Source organism: Plectropomus leopardus, chromosome 7 (assembly GCF_026936395.1).
Source record: "Plectropomus leopardus strain MGB_pleo_1.0 chromosome 7, ASM2693639v1, whole genome shotgun sequence".
Taxonomy (NCBI): Eukaryota; Metazoa; Chordata; class Actinopteri; order Perciformes; family Serranidae; genus Plectropomus; species Plectropomus leopardus.
In genome coordinates, this window is record NC_142182.1 from 7,737,394 (window position 1) to 7,762,525 (window position 25,132).

General features: G+C 39.1%; 2 protein-coding genes across 6 annotated transcripts in view; both read left to right on the forward strand.

Moving 5' to 3' along the window:
- Nucleotides 1–15,709, forward strand: part of LOC121950195 (homeodomain-interacting protein kinase 3-like) — a 39,565-nt gene extending 23,856 nt beyond the window's left edge. The window contains 12 exon segments of the mRNA XM_042496120.2: nt 160–344; nt 523–688; nt 1,101–1,224; nt 1,454–1,548; nt 2,097–2,248; nt 3,106–3,267; nt 3,347–3,706; nt 4,593–4,754; nt 4,853–5,127; nt 9,263–9,420; nt 10,429–10,816; nt 10,819–15,709. Coding sequence (XP_042352054.2) covers nt 160–344; nt 523–688; nt 1,101–1,224; nt 1,454–1,548; nt 2,097–2,248; nt 3,106–3,267; nt 3,347–3,706; nt 4,593–4,754; nt 4,853–5,127; nt 9,263–9,420; nt 10,429–10,816; nt 10,819–10,991 — 2,400 coding nt within the window. The 3' untranslated portion in view covers nt 10,992–15,709.
- A 4,765-nt stretch (nt 15,710–20,474) lies between these two features.
- The window catches only part of kiaa1549la (KIAA1549-like a), a 121,017-nt gene continuing 116,359 nt past the window's right edge, over nt 20,475–25,132 (forward strand). Inside the window, exons 1-2 of one of the 5 annotated variants that reach the window (XM_042495435.2) lie at nt 20,475–20,740; nt 21,800–22,167. In XM_042495435.2, the coding sequence (XP_042351369.1) occupies nt 21,921–22,167 (247 nt within the window). In that variant the 5' untranslated portion in view covers nt 20,475–20,740; nt 21,800–21,920. Of the gene's footprint in view, nt 20,741–21,512; nt 22,168–25,132 lie in introns of those variants that run through there. The other 4 variants (XM_088079783.1, XM_088079784.1, XM_088079780.1 and 1 more) reach the window with 4 other exon arrangements.

The window sequence follows — 25,132 nt, forward strand, 5'->3', positions numbered from 1 at the left end:
CATCTCAAAGCGCATTGAACGAAGCTGCACCACTTTGGAACAATCATATCAGCTCATGAGTTCAAGTACTCCTGGGTTTGTAATTAATTGTGACATGAACTGTCGCCCTGTGTGGTTCTCATATGCATTGTTTTCTCTCTATCTGCCTCCATCTATCAGGTGAACTTGGTGCTGAGTCCTGATAACAGCGACATGCAGGCGGAGAAGGCTGACAGGCGGGAGTTCGTGTCTCTGCTGAAGAGCATGCTGCTGATCGATGCCGAGGACAGAACCGTTCCCTCCAGCGTCCTCAATCACCCCTTCCTCACTATGACTCATCTGCTGGACTACCCACACAGTAACCAGTAAGGCCGCTTCCACTGACATCAACACAAGATATGTTTGCTTGCAAGCTTTTGTTTGTTTTACTTTTGTTTTTGTTGCTGTTGTAACTTGCAGTGTAATAAGAGATAGCGTACATGTGCAGCTTGAACTCGAGTCATAAAATTTTCCTCCTGCAACTTATCCTCTGATTCTCTCCAGTGTGCAGTCGTCTTTCCGCATCATGGACATGTGCCACAGTCGGCCCACCAATGCAGTTTTTGATGCTCTGAATCAGAACACCATTCATTTCTCAAGACCACCTGTCGCCCCCACTGCCTCCTCTGGCCTCCCTCTGGGCTACGGCAACATACCGGTCCACACTCAGGTGAGATACCTTAGCTGTGTGCGCGTGCGTGCGTGCGTGCGTGCGTGCATGCGTGCGTGCATCTAGTACATTTTCTGTCTTACTGGACCATGTCATTTATACCACATGTATTGTATTTGTAATTGCACCAGTAATATTTATATATTATTAAGGACTATAAATAAGTCCAATCTCTGCTTCTGTACTGTTGAACTGACGTTGAAGTAGCAATTAATTTTAAACTCTGAATAATTTTATTTTTGTTTCTGTCACATGAGATGCTGTCAGTTCCACAAGAATGATCACTTATCTTGTTGACCTGTCTGTACTCTTCGTCTGTCTTCTTTGTCATTCTGTGCTCTATTCTCTTCTCTGCCTCCACTTCATCTCTTCATCTCTCTCTGACACCACCTCCTTTTACCATTTTCTGCAGACTATAAACCAGTCAGCTCCCTCAGTGTTGCATCCTGGGATAGCTCTGACAACTGGGAATGGTCAGTTTGGGTGCGCTGACTCGTTTCCGCCGGCCCTTCTTCTTTGCCCTCCTACCATGCAAGGTGTGTAAACTTACAATGATTACAGGACATTTTTTTTCTAATTTGTAATTTTATTTCACAGATTGCATATCTGAAATCTCTGACACTGTTATGTGAAGACTTATTGTTTTTTCAAATAGAAAGTGAAATGTAAATGAGTGCTGCCATTGCACAGAGATGCTGTTGAGCCTCATCTTCTTTGATCTGCATGAATGACAGATGGTTTGTTTTACTCTTTTTTTTTTAAAAGGTAACCTTAACCAACCAGCAGGGTATTCTGTTCCCATGGTAACTCAGGCCCCTCCTATACAGCCCTTACCAGTGAGACCTGGTGTAATTGCTCAGGTAAGACACAGACACCAACATGTTGTCTAAGTAAAGAGTGCTGCTGGGGTTTTTTTTTTTTTGCCCTGATTCCCTCCACAAATATCCTTGGGGATTTTTTCATTGGATTTTGGATTATTGCAGAAAATAAGCTCTTTGGCAAACAAAGGTTTATGATCCTCGCACGTTTTGTTCCGCGAGATAATCTTTACAAATAAACGCCACTTTTAGGAGTTTTTGAGAGTAAATGAAATTGCCAGAAGTAAAAAGCTAACATAATGCAACCACCATTTTAAAGACACATTAAAGCTTCAAACTTCAAGAGTAACTGACTTATTTTATGTTGATGGACAAAATGTGAAAGCCTCTGTGTTAACAACAGACCTTATTTCAGTCTTTTAAACAAAAACCTATTGAAAAGAAACCCATTAACCTTGAAGATGAGGGAACTGAAAGTACAAAAATGCTGACTTATTTCATTATTTTAGAACTTAATACTGCAACACTATATAGAGGAATTAATACAGATTTGCATATTATCTCTGATGACCCCCACTCTCTCTGCGCAGGCCTGGTCCAGCCGGGGGCAGCAGCTCCTCGTCCCAGCAGCGTGGCAGCAGATGACTCCAGTGGGTCCTCCTCCCTCTCACCCTCCTCCACCACCCCCGTCTTCCCTTACCAACGACACCACAGCCGGCCCACAGAGAATCAGCGACTGGGGGTGAGTCACCCAGCTCTGAGTCAACCAAAGTCCCGCTTTGAGACTTTTACTAGTCGAAAATGTTTGCGTTGCATTCAGTGTGTCTGCGTGCACTAAAGTAACCAAGTTACTGTCGTCTTTCAGTTGTAACTAGATTTCTTTAACCCTTAGGGACTGTTTGGTGCATTTTACGTGCTTTTCATTCTTAATTTTTGATCATTTTGGCTGTGTTCATGCATATGTATAGATTGGGTATTTTTCTTTAATCATGGAATTTCCAGCTTCTACGATAAGTCTAAATTGTTATAGTCATGCTGTTTTGTGCAAAAAATGCACAATTAAAACCCATTCAAACTGCAAACTTTGATCCCACAGCAATCATTTTTACTATTTTTCACCTGATGATGTAATTTGTACCATATTTGGCATATGGAGAAAATACGATTTATTTAATTATATTGATTTGAATAATTCCTTTTTTTTCATCTAAAAGCCTAATGGCATCATCACAAAAAACCTGGCATTTAAAATGTTAAAAATTGGAAAATTAATGAATATTTGATATTTATGATTAATGCTGATGTTGGTTAAAACTCAATGATAGTAGAAAATCATATGAATTTATAATATTTTTGAAAAGTGCATTTTGTGCGCAGAGCAATACGAGTGTGTATCATTAAAGCGGATCCTAAGGGTAATGAAATGTTAACAAAAAATAGTTTAGCTTGACGGCTGCTAAAGAAACATATTTTTTTTGTCCATGTATATGCTTTATCTAGATTTTAACACTGTTAGAATCTTAGTTATGATCTGTTGGTCGTGTTTTGCTTTCATCAAAGAGTAGCGTGTAATCCAAAAATCTCTCAATACCGTAACAGGAAGTTGCGTCCCCACAGCAGCCACTACACGTCAGTGATGCAACAACATCTCCTGACTAGTCAGATGCCAGCACTCTCTGCTCATCAGCCAATCAACATTGGCATAGCTCATGTTGTGTGGCCCCAGCCAGCCAATAAAAGGAACAGACACAGTCACAACAGGTGAGATTTTGCTCCTTATTGAATTCAAACGGCTTTGCAGCTTTATCGATATCTCATATATCCACTGTTCTGTTAAAAGGAACCTATCCCACCCCAGCAACATCCATGTATCAACGTGCCGGACGCCCAAGATGGCGAATGTTGTTGGACAGGCAGTGGCACGAAGACAGCAGCCTCAGAGGGAGGCGCCTCTGGTGGAAACCAGGCAACCGTGTATTCAGAACACAGATGAAGAGGAAAATGATGCGGAGGAGGAAGTGAGCTGCTTCAAAGAGGTGGTGCCAAACGGTAACGGCCAGCTGGACCTGTCCAGTCAACAACAGCGAGATGTGGCGGTTCTGATGGGTGACACACCAAGCCCAGCTGCCAGCGTGATCAGCATCCGCAGTGAACTGACTGACGAAGAGGACGAAGACTCTCGGAGGTGCCGTCTGAACGGGTGAGTAATATTACAGACTATGGAAACTGAATTATCAAAATCACCCTCAACCTTTACCTGATGTAACACAGAGGTAGTAAAAAGTCAGAACACCTATTAGTAGGGATGCATACCGAAACCCAGTATTAAACGACCCCGGGGGTCACATAAACGTTATCTTTTACAGTTTTTATCTCACCAGCTCAGTTTCTAATTTCTAATAAGATTAAGATGTTCGTTCATGATGCACTTTTGCTCTTAAATCCAGAAGTTGTGTTGTTGTGTGGCAGCCTGCTGCATGTGCGAGTGGCAGGGCGGGGTCAGCTCTGCCACACGGTCTCACACACACATACACACACAGGAGCCCTCCTCTCAGTGACACACTCCAAAGTCTGGATATACTTCTGGAGTTGATGCCGACACTGTTTGTTGCCTAACATGCAACAATGTATCTTTACGTAGGACGAAATGTGCTGTTACGACTTCCTGGCTTGTAGTTCATCTCCCCTTACCTCACCCCCCTCAGGTATATTATAGTCTATTATAGTGACAGAATTTTAATATATAGATAGTGTTCTTACATACATAGAAAATAAAGAAACAGTCATTTTGTTCTTAATTTTTTTTCTTTTAAACCCCCCCAAAAAAGAAAAGATAATAGTACTGATAAAATACTGCATCCATCAGCAGGACTGATAAGAGTACGATTAAAATCTTACCAATACACTTCCCTACCTGTTAATTTTCAGAACTAAATAAGCCTCTGTAACAGGCAATGTCTGCTTTTAGAAGGATAATACAGATAATGAATCAAAAACTTTAGTGATCCATGACTTGACTGACATGACTGAGTTAATTCTACCATCTTGAGCCCCTGAAATGCTAACCTTAACTTCTATCTGTGTAGGTGTAAAGAGGAGTGTGTGTGTGAGGCGTGCAGAGACACCAGTGTGTCCATGGAGAGAGTGTGTTCCCTCAGCAGCCCCGACAGCAGCCTCAGCACCAGCTCTTTTGCCTCCAACTCCCCTCAGTCCAGCCCCTCTGTCTCACCATGCAAGAGGCCCAACAGGTAGTCGTTGGTGTGTCTTCATGTCCTGATAACGAGAGAAGTGATGTTCTACAAACAGAAACACACTCACCTTGACTTTTTTTCTGCTCTGTGTTCAGCATGTCTGAGGACGACGGCCACGAGAGTGGCTGCGACACAGTGGAAGGCTCCCCCACGTCCGACACGTCAACCTCTCCGCGTGGCAACAGTCCCTACCGTTACCTCGACAACAATAACCACAACAACCGCCCACCTTTGGCTGCCATGGTAGCACCACTTCCTTCCCCTGCAGTGCAGGGCAGGAGTCCCCGCGGCGTCAGGACAATGGTGGTTCCACCAATGAGAGTGCAGAACAACAACAGTCAAGGGACAGAGGAGCGCGGTCAGAGAACAGGTCAGTGAAAGCGTTGACCCTTCCTCCTGGGAAGAAATATTTCACATATGATGTGTTTCATAAGGTTTAAATGGTTTTTATTATTCAGGGTTTGTACGGTCATGAAAACCTGGAAAAGTCATGAAATTTGCAAATAGCAATTTCCAGGCCAAAATCATGGAATATTATTTCACACACCTGTGAAGGACCATCGGAAATGTAAAAATCCAACGGAAATTTCTGTGTTTACAGTTTCTGGCTGTGATAGATGGTGTTATTTTTGGTGATTTTTAATGAAAACATGCCTTTCAAAACCCCTCAGACCCGAGAGTTTGGAAGGCATGTTTTCTTTAAAAATCCCAACAAATGTTTCAAGAAAAGCCAAAAAAAAATTTAAAAAGGAAAATGTTTCTTTAAAAATTGCCAAGAAACTTTTAAGAAAAAAATGTCCAAACAAATACAAAACACAGCTATTTTATGTTGTACGCCCAAACATAAAAAACATAAGTCCTTCCACAGTGCTTAAAAAAATATGTGACGATGCCTTTTCTTTTTGTAGCACCTCCTCCCCTCTCATAAATATCAAACAGTCCCTTAGTTATATTTAAACATTCACTCTCCTGAATCCTGAATTCATTTAAAAATATATATATATATATTTTTTAAAAAGCTATTATATAGTAAAAAAAAAAAGTGGTCGTTTTAGAGAATGTCTGGTCTTTAAAATTGACCTCTGACTCATGGAAAAGTCATGTAAATTCATTGGTAAAGATGTGTATAAACCCTGTTTATTACGTGCTTCCCATAATTTGATTGCTCTCATAAAAGTTCTGCTTGTCACTAACACCCAGAAAAGTTTTCTTTCATAAATGTGTCCTCATCCTGCCCACCTGTCCTGTGGTCTGTCACCTGTGCTTTGGCGGTTTCTGCTTTGCAGGTCATATGGAAGCAGTAGGGGCTTACCGCCCCCTAGTGGGTCATAGAGGCTTAAACAGGTGATGTAGAGACACTAACAGAGAACTGGCTTCATTGTACCAATACCTTAAAGATGCATCCAAAGCAGGCAATGCTAACATTGCCAGAGAGTTTTATGGCTTTCCCTCCATCAAAGTATTCGTTTTCTTCAAGGAGAGTTTCCAAGGAATAAAGATAAACTTCTCTGGACAAATGCAGAGCTGCTGTGTTGGTTCTCAGACAGTTAGATTGGGTTATATAAAAGTCTATTAAATATACATTTATGTACAATTTGAAATTTGTCAACATCTAGTGTAAGCTTAAGTGGACCAGATATCCCAAATCAAAACAATATTTATTTATTTAGATGCTGTGCAGGAAGAGTATAATAATACCCTGGTTGATGCTGGATTTTCAGCATCCTTCGGATAAATTTCAGCAACCCTTCAGATGAAAAATAAATATGTAAGTGTATGTATATATGTTAGAGATAATGTTCACAAATTAACTAATTAGGTGAAAAGAGGTATGAAATAATACATTTTTACCTCCTCCTGGTCCTTTTCAAACATGCAAGATGCAATTTCTTCTTATTTTCTTATTAATTGAATTTTTTGCATAGGTTATCATCCATTTTTGTTCTTGCCATTTTGTTTAATTTCTTTAATTTCATCTTTTTCTCTTTTGTTTGTTTGTTTTACATGTTCGAAATAAATATCTATATCTTAACTGCAGTATCCAAAACAAATCCCTCCGTACATAACAACACCAAGTTAAGCCTGCATCAGTGCTCCAGAAGTTTTATACAGTAGAAGAGGGAGACGTTACTTCAGGCAAACTACAACAAACATATTTTCTGACCACGTGTCTGCTGGTTCCTTGGAGTGGAGGGAAAGGTGGATGCATTTACTTCGGTGTTGAGTCAGAGCCTTTGTTTTCTCTGCTGGTTCTTGCTATGCAGCAAAAGTGGCCCTTGGGCACTGATCTGATATCAGTTTCACATGTTTGCTCTCCCCAGATGTTTATTTTTATAAATGGTGGAGTAAATTTAATATTGATAACAGATCAGAGTCCAAGCCCTTTTTTCTGAGTGCCAACAATCTGTGCTTCTTTCTCTCTCTCACTTTATGGATTTTATTGTCTGGTTTTATGATGCTGTGTTTCATGGGAAAATCTTCAGCTGTGAAAAAGTGAAAGACACGTTTGATGATTGCTTAATAGCAGCAGAAATTACGGCCACACCGTGGCCATAAAATGTTCAATTGTTGTTTTTCTACACCATTAACTCAGACATTTCATCTGAAGCAGGTAATGTTTTCACTTTCACTGTCGGTCACCGCTCTGCTACAACATAAAACCTCCTCCACACCGACTGTAATCCAGAAGGAGTGGCACGCTCCTGCAGTATTGAGTTATACTTGTTTTTGGCATTTTATTGATCGAGAGCAATTCTTTAGAGCGGGTGAAACATGTAAATACCTGAACACCACTGCATTTGTTGGGTTTTATCTGTTGTTGCATTAATATCAAAATAAACTCTCAGATTATAAAGTTCAAATAATGATTAATATATAAACAAGATGTTTTAGTCTCCTTTAGTGAAGTTTAGGTGTTTCTGGTCCAGATTTTGAAGGTATACGTCGCTGATTTTCAACCAGCTTTGTATCAAAACAGTGCAGGTAGAATGTGTAGATGAACTATGGTAAACTTCCCTCCATCTAACCAGTGCTTAGATATTCTCCTCCTGTAATCAGAGGCTGAAAAACTAAACAGTAAAATTAGGTAGTTTTTGGTCGTATATTACATGTTGCCTTTTATGATCCTGTTAAAACTACTCACATTTAAGTATTCTGTGCTTGTTCTATTTACAGTTAATTTTGTACTGTCCTACACACTGGCTTCACTTAAAGCAACTACAGTTTTAACTCTACCTAATACAATATCATCATCTTACTGTATGACAGGAACTTATGACAGAAAACTGGGCGTTCGGCCATTTCCATGCAAAACTCAACTCTACAATCAAATGTCACGTCAGGTTGCAGCTCATGTACGCAAGTTTGAGTCAGGGTGTACTGGCGGTGCAGCAGTAAATCTGGCTGAGTTGGAGAATTATTGTGAGACCATATTTTGACATATTTTGATCTAAGCATCTGCAGCCACATATTATTTATTATACACAGTATATTATATATTATTACATATAATCACTAAATGTGTAACTTTCACATGGATAGCATGTTTACATCAGTATTTATTAAATCATTATTTTAACAGTGCAAATACATTTTTTTTTATACCAGTGTATAGCTCAGACACAGGTGGTGTGTTTGTGTCTGTTTTGACGAAAATGGAAGTAGACCTGAAACATGCAGCCGCGCGCTCCTCAGTCTGGGTCAATTATAAACTTTTATATGGATCCTATAATTTATATTAATATTGCATAATATATAGGCACATATAATTAATACATATAGGCTGTACATATCATGGATGTATAACTTCAATATTGTCCCACTGCAACACTGTGGACCGCAGCATCGTTTTCTTTCCATACTACGTTTTTCCGACTCCTTTGATTAAACTTTCAGGCTGCCAAACAGAACCAGTTTGTTAAATTGGACCTTGGATGTCAGCATTTCCATTTCTAGCTCAGAGAAGTTTCTATTCTTGGCCGTATTACGCCCCTTCATGTCGTAAACTCTTGGGGGCAAGGCCTCTAAACCCAGAATACATTGGGGCGGGATATGTAAATGACGATTGTTTTCAGTGGCCACATTTATCAACACCTGCTCATTTGTACGTGGTGACTGGCGAGATAAGTATGTTTCATGAATCACACATGAACCCTATCATCGGATGATTTCTCTGCTCGGATCTGCGCTGGTTTTCACATTAGATTCATGAATGAGGTCCAGCATTACGAAAACATACTTTTACGTGTGGTGCTAGATTGTTTTGGTCTGACTTGCAGAATGTTGGAGAGATGTCCGACTTAAGTTCTCACCGGCAGTGTATGTCTTAAGGAACACCTTTCATATTCTCTGCATTCAACAGATGAACCTGAATCTATTCCCTCTCTGCTATGCATGCTTGTTTGTTGTTTGAAGTCTTGCAGGTTCATGTGGACTAATCCTGCTATCTATTTTTGCAGTAAATCTATGTCCTTGCCTGACTCATTGGTGTCTTTTCTCTATTCCAGTCTTAGAGTCTTGGTCCCGGTCCAAAGGGCGCTGCAGTTTCGCAGGACAACAGAGCACTCCCTCCTCCGTCCCCCTCCTCCCATCCGCCCCCCTCCTGTCCCGCCAGCAAAAACTGACCGGGCAGCAGCCGCAGCAGCACCCTCTGGGCTTTGGACAGGTCAGTTCAGTTCTTTTCCTTCCTCTTGAAATATATGGGGATTATGCAGAAGCAAGACACTTTAAAATCCATTGGTGAATATTAATAGGATTTTGTGTGCTTTGCAGCAGAGCTCTAGGACTTTTTTGTCAGAGCGGCAGCACATTTGGGTAGTTTTATAGCTGTTCTAATACAATAAATGGTATTCTGGTCTCCTCTCATTACGGGCTTGATTAAAATGTCTTGAGTCATATGTTTTTGATGTATGAGGTTTGTCTTTTCTGCTGTGGTGAAAATTTTAAGTGCTTTTCCTTCTGCATTTTTTGGTCATTGTGCCCATGCATATGGTATACATTTTGGCAATTTTGTTTAATCTTGGAATTTCTAGCTCTGCTCTTAGAATAAGTCTGAAATACACTATGAAAACAAGATTGTTACATTCATACTGTTAAATGCAAAAAAACGCCAAAGAAATGCATTCAATCTGCAGTTTTTGATCCCACAGCCATCAAAGCATAAAAACATGCATTGTATTATTTCTTGGTGTCATTTTGGGATTCTGCCTTGGAATTTGTCATTTTTACTATTTTCCATCTGTAATTTTTACCATATTTGGCATCTGGAGAAAATTCATGCTATTTCCACTAGGTGCATGGTCACAATCAGTGTTGCAAATCATTGACATATCCCAGGATGTGATAATTCTAAGAAAAGATCTACTTTGCATGTAGTATATTGAAGTTTTTTGGTTTTTTTTTCATTTAATAACTTAGTAGCATTGTGACAAAAACCTGGTATTTAAAGGGTTAAAATTCTGAAAATGAATGAAATTTGATATTTCTGATTAGATCTGATGTTGGTTAAAAAAATAAACTCAATGAAAGTAGAAAACCATATAAATGTTTAATACTTTTTAATAATTTTAAAAAGCGCATTTTGTGCACAGAGCGATACGGGTGTGTAATGTTAAAGCGGGCCCTAAGGGTTAAACGGCCTGCAGGTCTTGAGCTTTTCTGTTCTCTTCCTCAGGTGCAGCAGTACGGTTCAAACCACAGCAACAAAGAGTGGAACGGCAACTACGGGCCGCTGCGACCACACGCCTACATCCCCCCCACTGTCCACACACACACCTTCACACACCTGCCGCACAGCAGCCCCACGCACAATTCGGCCGCCCCGCACACACATACCCAAGGCCTGCCCACACACACCCTGCTGTCGTACCCTCCCAACGCCCCCCTCCCCGCCGCTCACCACCCCCACCCCATCCTGCCCTCTCGCCCTCCTCCTCCGCCGCTCCTCCAGCACAGCTACGGTCTCTCCCACCCACAAGGAGGCGCTATAGTTCACCAGGTGACCCTGGGCATCAGCACCCACCCCCACCACCCTGGACACCCCGCTCCCCACCCGCACAGGCTCCTCCCTCCCCGACTATGCACCCGCATCACCAGCCCAGCTATGCCCACCACCCCCACCAGTTCAAGCCTCCCTTCCCCCCTCCTCACCCCTACATGGCCTCCCCGGCCCCCTACACAGGCTTCCCTCTGAGCCCCACCAAGCTCAGCCACCACCCCCAGTTCTCCTATATCTGAGGAGCAGGACGGGGCCGCAGCACTACCTTCTGGTGAGGAAGGGCAACGGTAAATGGACGGGGGCTGCGACCTGGGCAGGTAGAGCTAGCAGCAGAGCACAAAACGGACACTTGTGATGAGGAAGAAGAAAATATGGTTAACAAGGTGGAGGATGGATAACATATATCATATGTATCATAGGGGATCGAGAATGACAAAGTAACGCTGAAGATGTTTTATGGTGGTGAGGACTAATTCTGTCTCTGTAATCTGGACGTCAAAAGTCAGTGATAGTGTTTGATCGTCAACTTCAGCTCTGAAAGACTTTTGCGAAATCATGTGAGCCAATGGAGAAAACAACGATCGGTCAAAACCGCAAAGCTTTAGGAGAGAGCGTCACGAGAGTGGATGAAATCACAAATTATACCGATAAGGAAATTTTAATTAAGAATGTGTCCTTTGCACATTACCTCCCGTCGTTCGTTGTTTTGAGTCGTGTTCAGAGAATCTAATTAGTGGCTGGAAATCATTTGTCGTTGTTGTTGCTGTCAGGGTGCTCAGCCCCACCTTACCCTTTATCTTTGTTGCCTTGTAGCATGTGCTAGCCGGTCAGATGTGTTCGTTAAGCCATCCCAGTCTGTATTAACCAGGATCGAACGCTCCTGTCTTTGTTTGAGGCAGACGTTACTGCTGCCATCGCCTAGTGCCTTAAAACCAGAGTCTATGACGTTAACTTCAGGAGCTTATGGATTGTAAATTAAAACGGGCTTGCAGCACTTAACCTTTGGACTCTGAACACGATGGGCTTATTGGATAAGTAATGCTTGTGGTTATGTTTTAATATTGGCAAATGTTGGACTTCAGTTTGCTTTCTAACTCAGAGTATGGATTTACTTTAGCTAGAGGCTGCACACTTAGGGCTTTGACTGAATGAGCTTTTTATGTACATAAAGAGTGATTTGATATTTTGATAATCGATTTCTATTCACTATAGTACTTAATTCATAACAGTATTGTCACTGTTTACTGTAACTGCAATACAATCTAGATAGCCTCTGGGTTGCTGTGTTATTATTATTTTGCATTTAGGCTAGACTTGCATTAATGCATTTTAGTTTTTTGGGAGTGGCATAGACTTTAATGTTTTTACTTTTAAATGCTTCTCAGTGTTTGAAATAATCTATCAACTTACAGTATCATTGCTGGGCTATTGAGTGTTAGAGGTGTATCGGTAATTGTTTCAAATATTTGTGTGAAACGAACCTTTTTTTTTGTCCATGTATTGAAGCCTCTTGTCAGTTTTGATACATTCCTTCAGGGTGGATGCATAGCCTTGATATTTTTCCTGTGTGTGTGTGTGTGTGTGTGTGTGTGTGTGTGTGTGTGTGTGTGTGTGTGTGTGTGTGTGTGTGTGTGTTTTGATTTCCAGTGTGTAGTAGAGCTGCGTCTTTACCTGTCGTCATATCAGCTGGTATTTTACTCCAATCAGCACCAAAGACTGTTCGTTAATCATTTCTGAAGCATGGTCGATACTATTTCTCCTTTTCACCTCCAGCATACTGTTGCAGTTACCAACATTGGAATATATTGTGAGATCTCTATTTTAAAAAATGAGGTTGAGGTTTTATTTTTCTGAGCTATGTTTGGCAAATTGCATTTGGAATGTATAGATAATAAGCTGCTATGTACTGATTATCTGCCACTTCGTAGCTGTGAATTTAGAGGAATAATCTCATTCTAGCCTGCATTCTCTCTTTTGTATTGTAGTTCTGATGACTAGATACAATAGAAGTGGGGTTTATTTTATATAGTATATTGAATGCTATTCCTATATGCTAGTGCCTCTGTATATTAGCTTTGTTGTTTTGAAGTGATTGTAAACTGCTGTAATGGAAGTTATCAGTTTTCTTTTTTTTTTTATTCTGTTGCTTTTTGATGTGTGTGTGTGTTTGTGTGTTTGTGCGTGTGCATTTAGCATCAGTATTTCAAACGTAGGCTGGGTTCACTGTTGGATTCTGTAACCGGTGTGTCGTTGATGTATTATCGTTTCTCTCGTTTTCTTTCTGATGACACGGCTTTTGTTTCCGTTATCGGACTGTATTTGCAACTCTTCGTACTGTACAACTAGTGCCTTTCTTCAAACAAAGTGGCTGACAGATGACGTTTTGCATTGATATCAAAGCAGTCGGAAATATGTAGACTAGTTCCTTCAAAGGGGATCAGCTCCTATTTTCACATCATGAAACCCCAAAGTTGTTTGTTTGTTAGACTAAGACGAGGTCTGGAAACAATCTCTTTTTTTTTTTTTTTTTACAGAATCCTAAGAAAGTACAAGTCAGGGAAGTGTGTTATTGCGCTCACAAAGAACACAGTGCAGTACTCAAAATCATTGGGCCTGAATATACACAAATGCAAAGCTTTATTCTCACACCGTGAATGTATTTGTGGAACTCGAAACATCTGTTTTTGGTTTGCAAATGAGTTATTTGTTGCATTTCTGATGGCTACACAGCGTTTTCTCTCATCGTGTGATCTGGATGTTGATAGTTCTTGTATGCAGCTATTACCATAGGGAGATATCATGATGTGTTTTAGTTGAGGGGTTCTTGAAAAATGCTTTATTCATCAATCACACTCAAAGTTTAGGTCCAAAGTTGTCCCATCCTCAGCTAAGGCAGTGTATTTCTGCCACCATAACAAAAACATTTAATCTTTGTTTTCAGTTTCTTGTTATAGCATGATTTTATATTTGCTAAGATTCTGATTTATGAAATTATAAGAATTTTTTTTGGAGGGATATAACAAGATAAAGCAATATAACACATAATTTTCAGGATTTCCCACATAATTATTTATTTGTGGCAGCCTGCCATGATTAAAACATCTACCACCACAAATAGATTTTCTATTTTTGGAGCTAGATGTTCAAATGGTGAGCTGTTGAAATCAATCAATCAATCTCGGAGTGGAGAATATACTCTGGGCACAGACAGAGCAGCAGAACAAAAGGCACCTTGAAAGTGAAACTTAACCATTTGGTCTAAATGTTTGTATTCCAAGTTTCCCACGGTCATGAAATTCCTCCAGAAATTATAAAGGCCTAGAACTGTTTTGGAAAAGTTTTGAATATACATTGTTTTAGCTATTTAAAAAAAATATGTTCTTAATCCCCAAACATGTCCCGTCTTTTGGCGTATGCAGCTAATTGGCAGCAGGAATGTGTAACTTGCGAGTAAAGATAATAAACGCCAATGAGTTTGCTTTTCCGTAAAATACTTTTAATGATGTGTGGCTGTAACGCTATATAGGCCTACACATTTTAAACTTCTTAATGTGTGGGAACCCTGGATCTAATATCCACCCTGCGAGACACAAACCGCTGCTAAAAAAAACCCGAACTTGTGGAGAGCTCCGCCTCCGCTGTGTTCACTGACCAGCAAAAACCTCCGAATTTAGAGAGGGGACACACTAAAAAACACTGAAAGACTGAATTTGCCATCTGAAAGTACAATAAAATATCTCCTAATGTAAAAATGAGAAAAAAATCTGGTTATGACAAGAAACTGAACAGATATTTTTTTGTCATGGTGCTTCTCTACTTAATGTATTACATAATAATGATTTTGCTATGTTGCTTATGGGTGTATTGTGTGTACTCGTCCAATCTGCTACTGTGTTGCCGATGCTTAGACAAGCGAGAGGACGCACTGTTCAGCTCTCAGTACAGCATAAAATCATAACTGATAGGTGTGTGTCATGGCACAGTAATATGTACTTCACTTAAAGGATTTAAAAAAAAAAAAATCTAAATCCTGTGCTGTGCAGCCTCTCGTCGCTTCCTGTGTGGCTCTATTCTTTGTCAGCTCAGCACCTGCGATGAGATGAACACACCTCAGTGATGTCCCACGCTGTAATCCCCGACCACTTTGGGTTGATTGCCTGGGACAGATAATCCGGCCACCATGCAGTCGTGACAGTTGCGTAATCAAAGTCACCCGAGGGTCACACAGTCCCACATCGAAAACTCAACAAGCACACAGAGCCCAGCAGCCTTAAGTAACAAAGCAGGCCATAGACTGTTTTAACAAAAAACGGGGTAATATTTTGGATACGGCAATATGCAAGGTCCAGTCTATGTTCATCTATACTTAAGATTTTAGGTTGTAGTCTAGTTTCAGGCGGTAAATCCTGCTTTTTTGGGGGCCTTCACAAGACAAAAGGTAATAAGCATGGGTCTGAACATCTCATTTGGGTCCTGGGCTGAGAAATAAACTGCGCAATTTTGACTCCTAAAACACGTTTTAGGTAGATTTTGTACCATCTTATCATTGGGTTATTGTATTTAGACACAAATTTGTAGACATGATTGCTAAATTGAAACTGTTACTGTTCTAAATATGTGTAGATCTGTGTGGCTTTATGATTTTTTTTTTTTTGATTTTATTTTCTTAAATGCTACACTAGTTTGACATGTAGCAACTGCACTGTGCAATATACAACAATATGAGGACTGGGAAAATGATTATTGTTTGGATGTAATAATGTGTGTCTTACTAGTTTGCGGTCGTTTTCTTTTCCCCCCTCTAGTTCTCAGTGAGTTTCAATGTGACCAAGCCTTATGTACTTTGTCACAAAAAGCGGGTTCCTTCTTGGTGACTCTTCTTGGTGAGTGTCAAATTATGAATTGATGGTGTACTATGTTAAGATTCACTTTGAATTAAAAAAGATCTTTTGCTTCAGTTTCTGTCATTTTTATTGACACGTGTGTTACATACAGCGGCCTGTTTCAGAAACAAACTCTGAACTCCGAGTTGATGAAGTCTGAGATGGAAAAATGAGTTTTCGGTTTCAGAGAAGCTGAACAGAGTTTGTTAAATCACCTCTGAGTTTGGTCACTCTGAGTTCAGCTGGTGTGCTGTAAATAAAAGCAGTCATCAATAGAGCTCTGATAATATGGTTCACCATGGCAACAGGTAAGTAAAAGGCAGAGCCACCCTCTTAATTCAGTAAACACGAAGATATAAATGACCATAGCTCAGCAAGATTATGATTCATTTCTTTTGTATTGGTTTAATTTGTTTGCACACAATTAAAAACTGCATAAAACCCAGATGAATAAAAAAATAAAAAATATGTCAGAAAAAGTCAAGAAGCCATCAGCCTGTACAAATGGACCCCTCTCAATTTGAAAACAAATGAACACGAAGAAAAACATAACCCCTGAATTAACATTTATGGAAAAATACAATAAAAGTTAATGACAACAAAGAGCAGGAAAAGTAATCAGTCAGTAAACATTAATCCAATAAAAAACCCAAGATATATATAGAACACAGTACAAAGTGTAAAAGAAAAAAGGAAATATTTATATATACGCACACATCCTGAAATAATTAAAAAAAAACATGAATTAAATGCAATGATGTCGTCATGTCATTTATTAGTAGGCCTGTACATAGAATGTGCCCATTTAATTTATTTTATTTTATTTTATTTGAGAGCCTGAGTCATGAAATTAAAAAGATGGTTCAAATTTTTTGAGGTGAACCTGTATGGGGCACTGATCCATAGTCGGTATATTATCTACCGCAGATAAAGATACTTTTTCTCAGACATAATTTTTAATATGCAATCATAATAATTATAATTATAGATTTCTAAATTTTTTTTTAATTCTCCCCTTTCCTTAAACTAATTTTCAGGTCATTTTCTTGTCACATTTTATAACTTTTTACTCTTGAAATTGGTGGGGCATTTGTTGTTGCTCATTGCCTTTCACTGCGTGTAATCGAAAGAGGTCAAATCAAATTGCTCAGATTTCAAAGGGTTAAATAGCATGTGAAAAGCATCTAAATGCAGCACAAGAAATCTGATGTTAATTCAGGTTTTAAATGGTAAATCTCAGCTAATCAATGCACTTCCATCCCCACTTTGATATGGACTCAATCAATGAGGAAATGAAACAGTGTGTTTGGCTCGTGCTGGCTCTGTCAGAGGGACGAAACAGAGACAAACTCTGGGTTTGTTGAAGAAAACCGGCCAGCGAGTTACCTCTTTCTCAAACAGAAAAGGAGGAGCAATGAATGAAGAAATGACTAATGAAAATTAGCAAGAATTTAGTAAAAAAGTTCCAGGAAAATTACCTGAAAAATAATTTAAAAAAACATTTTAAAAAAACAAACAATTAAAATGATGTTATTATATTGTCATAATATTATATTAAATGTTACATATTAAATTATATTACTGAATTAAAATACTTATGTAATATAGTTTTTATACCCTAGACATTTTCCCCTGTTTTTTTTTTTTAACTTTTTTGTTTTTTTAAATAAAAAAATATCAGTTTGCTAATTTCTTGCAATTTTTGGAACATTTCTTACCAAGTTGGTCATTGCCTTTCTTCCAGTATTTCTGTAAGAAATTGCACCAGCTTGCTCAGGGTTCAAAGGTTTAAATACTTGTGGGAGGTGTTCAAAAACATTTTAAGAAAATTGATTTCACTCTGGGTTTTGAAGGGTTAATTGGATGAAAATATTAATGCTTATATTAACATAGAGAGACAATGCTTAATTAATAGTAGTTCTGTTCTGACTTGTTTTGGGACTCGAAACTGACAGTTTAGGATCCAGGAGTCTTGACTTGGCACTCTAGAGCAAAGACTGGAGACTCATTATTTGCAAAACAAGAACTCTAACCGTCCTCTGCTGTGCACTAAAAAAATGAGTTTAACAAGCTGCAGCAAGTGCTATGTTTGGGGTTTTGTTGCAGACTTCATACAGGCTGCCTGAGGTCGTTGGGACTTTACAGGTGAACAACAAGTTTGTCATACAAGTGCCACCATACTCTGTGTTTAGTTTTTCCTGCATCGTTTCAGCAGCGGCCTGTCAGTCTCTCATGAATGTTTTGTCTGTTCACCAGAACTACTGAGGAAAACTATAAAACCAGCAGTTTATTTTATAGGCTGTTGTTCTGAATGTCATAAAATGGTGATTCACTCTCAGCGGAGAACTTCTAGGCTGCTTTTCCCTGAGAGGTTCCCAGGTCCTGTTGTTCAGACATTTTTAGCAACTAATGACTGCGAATAAATCATCTCTTAAGAAGCTGTTATGATTTGTCTTTTTCTCCCCCTAATTAAACTTAGGTTGTAAAATTTGAGATAAAAACGTGAATATTCTCTGAGATTAAAGTCACAAATTACAACATTAACGGCTTGTATTGTTTTGACCTTGTGAATACAAAATATATTCTTATTGTTGTTCTTACTAATTATGATGATTTAAAATGGGTTTTCTGGACACTTTTCCCTAGCTTTTTTTCAAAAATTATTTTATAAATCTACAAAATCTTGCAACTTGCAGGACATTTCCTGCCAAGTTGCTCATTGCCCTTTTCCCCCCATATTTTCAAGAAGAAATCAAACCAATAAGCTTCCAAGTTTCAAAGGGTTAATAGCCTAACGTTAGCTTTTTACTTTTTGGGATTGCATTCAGGCTTCAAAAATCCTGAAAGTGGTGATCTGTGGAGATTATCTTGCTGAACAAAACGTGAATGTGTCATAATTAGAGTTTATTTTCCGCTTTAATCCAAAATCCAATGGAAAAATTTCATAGACTTTTTGACGAGGATACCAGGGTGACGCTAATTTCCATGTCGGCTTGGGCTCTTTATGGGGATTTACGCTGTTTAGGAGCCAGCCTCAAGTGGACATTTGATAAACTGCAGTTTTTGGCGCCTTGGCTTCATTTTTCAGCCTTGAAAGTTTGTTTCTGTTTGTTTTTTAAATTTCCTTTCATTAAAAACAGTAAAAAATGTAAAAGAGAATACTGAAAAACAGATGTCCGACAGGTTAGAAACCCAAATGGGCTTCACCTCGCCGAAGGTGGTACAATAAATTTCAATACTTTGATACAAGCAATAAACAATGTGGTCATTCTGAGAATTGGCTATGTGTGGTAAAGTTGCCACTTGATTCAGACGGATGTTATTGATAGTTATACCTGTACGTTGATTTATTCTGTCTTATGCTTGGCACTTATACAAAAGACTTCTCTCAACGTTTTGACTCATTTCTTGACTGATTTCCCCCCCTTATAGGCTCGTCTGGCCATAATATTCTTCCATAGCTTTTGGTGTCAGCAAAGTTAATTTTGTAATCTAAAATTTATGCAACAAGCCAGTCAAATAACTTCTCATAAGCCTCCCTCTGTGCAGGTTTAGGCTAATGCATGTTGATGACATAACACAGTGTTTACGCATTTAGAGCCCCAGGGAGTGTCTGAGCCGTAAAATAATGATTTCACTGTTATTTCTCCTACAGTAAATTGGACTCAATGGGAGCAGGTCTAATGATGAGTGTATTTCCCCGGTGTGGCTGCCTACTTGTGTGACTGTGTGCAGGCAGCGCGGCTCTGCCCTCAGCTCCCAGCAGGGGCCGCCGCCTCCTGCTCAACTCAGATCAGCCAAAACATCTCCAGCAGCAGAGCAGCGTCACTGCGAGACACCCGGATTTTTGATTCCTTTAATGATACAGAGAGCTTCTTCGTGTCCATTAAAGAGGACAGAGAGACACAAGTGAGTTATCGTGTCTCTCACCTCTTTTTTATTTATTTTTTTATTTATTTTTAAGAGGTGGGGGAGCTAATTAGTTGGACCGTCATGACCAGTCAGCTCGTATCGTTTTCACCATAATTAAACCAAACACGCAGGCTGTTTCTACCTGCTGAGCTGCGTCAAGTTGGAAATATTCAGCCCGAACAAGACCGGAAGTGAAGCAGTTTACCCAGGAAAAACAAGGAAGACGTGAAGAGTGTACTATTAATTTTTCACAGCGTAGGCTAATTAACCCTTTGAAACCAAGTTAAATTGGCTTGATTTCTTTCCAAAACAAGAAGGCAATGAGCAATGAATGGCACACAGAAATTAGCAAGAAATGAGCCAAAGCAAATAAAATAAAACAACAAAACAAAACAAAACAAAACAAAACAAAACAGAAAATTACTAGGACACTTAAAAACAAAAAACAAAAAAACAAAAAACACAACCCCACAAAAACAAACAATTACCAGAAAAACTGTGAAAAAAATGTCCTAATTCTGTAATTATTATTATTTTTTCATAAGCTCTTGTCTGTTTTTATATAAATATATTATTATGAGTCTGCAGATGCAAATTAGCTCTAAGCTATAATCTGGTACAGTTCATCAAATGGTAACATTAATGTTTTAAACTGTATATTTATTTACAATAATAAGTAAGTAAGTAAAAACAAACAAACAAACAAATAAACAAACAAATAGATATATAATTGCTCTATGGACATTTTTCTGTATCTTAAAATAATTCATTCATTAGCGTTTTTTTTAATGAACAAGCTGCATTTTGATGCTGTTTCATGCACTCTGGCAACTGATATATTCTAAAAGGGCCATCTGGGACCCTGCTGGTCGCCAGATTTGGCCCCACGGGCCGTAAGTTGAACATCACTGGTTTTGGTTAATATAGGATAATTTAAGAATTCTGTGGGTAATTTCAGTGCTGTTTTAGGATCCATGTCACGAAAACGATGCAGACAGGTAGTGGGGTCAGGTGAGCTGTGACGTCATCACCGCGGAAGTTCCGGTGAAAAGTCCAAAGCGCGCCACCGCCGGCTCCTAAGGTTGTGTGTTTTTGTTGCATGGATGCATTATGAATGTTTGTTGGCTGGCCGACACACAGAGAGACCGTCACCTGCAAACAGCGTACTTTTAGTGTGTGCATCAGTGACAGAGGTAAGTTCATGTGATTTATTTTTTAATTTACCTTTTTTTCATGGGCAGTAAAATGCAGGTAATTTAAGGTTTGGCCGCTGTGTCAAATTGTCCTCAAAAAGCCGGACAGTGCTCCAGGGGGGGTTATTGGAAAACTCCGACGTCTTTCAAACTCTGCGCCCCAGTTTGTCACAACATTGTTTTAAGAATTTTGCAGTTTCTAAACCCAGACAATACTAATAACTTTATCACAATAATCACAATCTCCTTACATCTGCCTCTGCACAGAGCCACAGGGACTGAAATGGTAACAGGATGACTTGCAGAGCTCATTTCGGCCCAGAAACTAACTTGTCTGTGCAAAATCAATGCAGTGCCCCTTTTAATCTGGGTTATATCGAGATTAATATATCGTAATTATATGTTCAAAGGGAAATTGATGTGATTTCTTTCAGAAACATTGGACAAAAGCTAATGAGCAATTTCTTAAGAAATGTTCTGCGAACTGTAAGAATTATTTTTAAAAAGCTAGGAAAAAATTTCCAGAGAACCATATATTGTAATGATATATTTAGAGTTATTTTACATAATAAGTATAATTTTAAACTAGAGTTTTATTTCCTTTTTCTTTTAAGAAGTTTGGGAAAATGCCAGTGAGCGACTTTGTAAGAAATATTCCTCAAACTGCAACAATTTCTTAGATTTAGAAAATTATTAAAAAAAACTTTCATCTACTACTATTATCATTTTCGGGTAATTTTCTTGTACTTTTTAATTGATGTGTAATTTATTTTTGTGTTTATTTATTTATGTTTTTGTAAGCGATCAAGCCATTTTGCCGAGGGTTAACCACACCATGCCAAATGTAGGCTACTTCCTGACAAATTGAACGCTTTTATTTTGAAGGCAGCATCAGCTGTTTCCGCTTCTGTGTGCGCGTATTGATGCAGCTGCCAGCAGAGATGGAGAGCGCTTTGCGGTCGCAGTAGGGACATCAGACTTCACACACAGAAACAGAGACAGCGAGACGCGCCGAAGCAACAATAAGCCCCGTCTTTGTGTCCGTATCGATCCCCGCAGCCTCCAGCAGGCTCATGGAGAGCGGAGCCCCGCTTGTCCGCACCGGGGGCGCGTTGATCGGATGCCTTTCACCAAAGCAGCGCAGTTAGATGTTTTCCATTCAGGATTAATTGGTTGACCAATGGCTCCAAAACATGCGCTCCTCTCCAGCAGCGGCAGCAGTGGCCCCGGGGTTGGAGGGGTGAAGAATAAAGGAGACCGCGGCTCTTCCTCTCCGGCGGCATGGATCCTGGATGCGGGGATGGTGACCGTGTGTTCGCCGAGGAACGGGAGGAGGACGCGGGCGCTGGATGGGATGCTGGCCCGGTGGTTGGTGAGCGTCGGCGCGGTGCTGATGCTGATGCTGCAGAGCTCCTTGGCCGCTGACGGTAAGACACTGATGCTGTTATTATCCAACCTGTAAGAGTCCTTTATTCCTTAAAATCAAATAAACCCTAAACACCACATAAACGGCAGCCTGAGTGGCGCTGAATGCTCTGACTTATAGTCTCCATCCAATTTATTACATTATGAATTCAGCTCTTTAATAGCCAGTTAAGAAGATCAGCGTGGAAGATTTCATCCTGTTTTTAATCAGCGATCTAAAAACAACAGCTGTGTTGCATAAGATATGCCCGTCATTTTCATGCGTCTGTGGTTGTTTTTGGTGATTCCTGCAGGGTTTGTTGTCCTGACAGCGTTTTTTTATACGTACTATGGTGTATTTAAATAATCCCCGTAGTGGCACACAGGCCTTTAAACCGATGTCACGTCCCCAAAACACGCAGCCGGAGCGCACGGTGAACCGCAGCGCTGCGCCGCGCGGCCACAGCGCGCTCACCACGGCTGTTTCTTTGCATTAAGGAGGGAAACTTTTTATTCATTCATGGAGAAATGAGCCCCGAGGTCGTCAACCTCGAACATGATCCATAGGGGACGTTTCATAGTCGGCACGGATTAATAATTGATGATCTCCGTGTCTTCACTGCCAGCCGAGGAAAACATAAAAATAGCAACAAAGACGTTTACATATTTATTTCTTTGACGACAGCACTACGAAGGACAAGACATTCTTGTACTTCAGTAAACAGACTGGTTTTGCTATATTTTTGATTTAACAACGCCAGCCAAAAGCCTGTTTTGACAAGGTTTTGCTATATTTTGTGTGATTGTGAATTATTTGATTCCTTGATGTGTTTTAGATGCATTTAATTAACCATTTGAAACCTGAGCAAATTGGCATGATTTCTTTCAAAAACAACGGAAGAAGGCAATGTGCAACATAAGAAGAAAATAACCCCCAAAATAAGCAAGAAATTAGTAGAAAGTAACAAGAAAATGACCTGAAAAAAAGCAAAATAAAAAAAGTAAAACATAAAGAACAAAAACAACAAATAAGAGTCTATTTATCTATCTATCTAGATACACATGGATATAGATATAGGCCTAGATATAGATATATTGATATACATCTGAAAAATACATTTCAATATACAATGATAAGAATTATAAAAATATTTCCCCTCGTTTTTTGATAAATAGAATAAATACATAATAATAATAAATAATCCTGCTTGCCAGTTTCCTGGTCATGTTTTTTGTCACCTTTTTGACATATCTTGTCAAGTGTCTAATTATGTTTTTTTTCTGTGTTTTCTGAAGAAATCAAAACAATTTTCTCAGGTGTCAGAGGTGTAAATGTTTGTGAAAGGCATCTGGACGTTGCACAAGACAACAGATGAGGATCCAGGTGTGAAAGGGTTAATGGTAAAGCACTAGAAGGTGCTTAAACTTTGCTTTCTTGCTGCATGAATCTCAACCACGGCCGACCTGGAGGCGTCACTGTTTGTCATTTGCATTTGAGTAAACTTTCGAGGAGGCCACGACTGCACGTAGTCCAGTTTGGATTGATTTATGTTCCTGACAAGATCTTAAAAACAAGTTAATATTTAGGAGAGTGCAGACATACAGCTGACATCCGTATAAACGTGAGAAAACGTCTTTTACAAAAAGCCGATGTCCACAAAATTGTGATGTAAATGCATCCAATCCTAGAGATTCTGCTCAGAAAAGCTGCTGGCTATTAAAGGGTCGGTTCACCCAAATAAGATTTTTTTACTTGATCTTATTGGCAACTAGCCATGGAGATAGTTAGCGGATGTTTTTTTGGAGAAATTGGTCATTCACACTGGATGTGAATTGAATTTCAGTGTTGGTGCTGGCTGCACCCAAGATGACATTTGAAAACTTTAAATGTCAAATGTCTTGTCTCTTTCCAGGAATAATGGATCAGTTTTACTCGGTACATTTCCACAACTTTTCCACATCCGTGTGAGACGCAGTGCTGCATTTTAAAAATTTCTATTAGCTTTCTTGAATTATAATGACTCAATGAAATGAAATTAAGTAAAAAAAATATTGGCTAACAAGTCTGTGTGTATATGCCTGTCGCAATAAAAGTAAACCACCATCCAAACCAAAAAAGAAAAAAGAAAAGAGTGTGTGTTCACCTTTATTTTTAAGTGGCAATGATGTGATGAGTGATTCTCAAATCTCCATGAAATTTTTCTCCTCACTGTCAAAAGTAGCGTGAAATCTATTTATTTGGAGATATTTTAGATCTCAAAGTAGCACTGAATACATGATGGAGATTGCTCTTTTATCCACTGAAATAATTTGCTTTTATGGTGGACAACAAGTTAAAACTTCTTAGGCAAACTTAATCTGATGCCACAACACGATGTATCAATCCTCAACACACTGTGTAAAAAAGTAACCAAGCAAAACTTTCTTTATGTAGCACATTTCATTCCAGGCGGGAGCACAATGTGCTGCATAAAGTGTGAGCATAAAAGCCAAACAAATCTATTAAAAATATAAAAATTAAGATGAAGAATATACCAATAAAGGATACAAAGACATGTGAGTCAGAACTGATAAAAAGATATTAAGATCATATAAAATAATACCAAAACTAGACCATTAAAAGAGGATGATACATATGTATTAATTAATAACAAAAATATGAAATATTAACAATTATTATACATTAACAGTTATTAAAAATGATTAAATATGAACAAACACACACATATATATATATATACACACACACACAGTGCATATACATTTTTATTGTTTTTCTTCATTGTGACTGAAAATACCCTCAAATTTTGAAGTATTTCCATACAATAGTGTGTGGAAAACCTACAGAGATGAATATTCTGTGAAAAAAATCCATAGGATGCATTAAAATCTGAAAATCCGAATAGCATTTCCCTATTTAAACTATATTTCCTCTATTTATTAATTTTCTGGTGACACTCAGATCCACCATCCATTACAATAGATGGA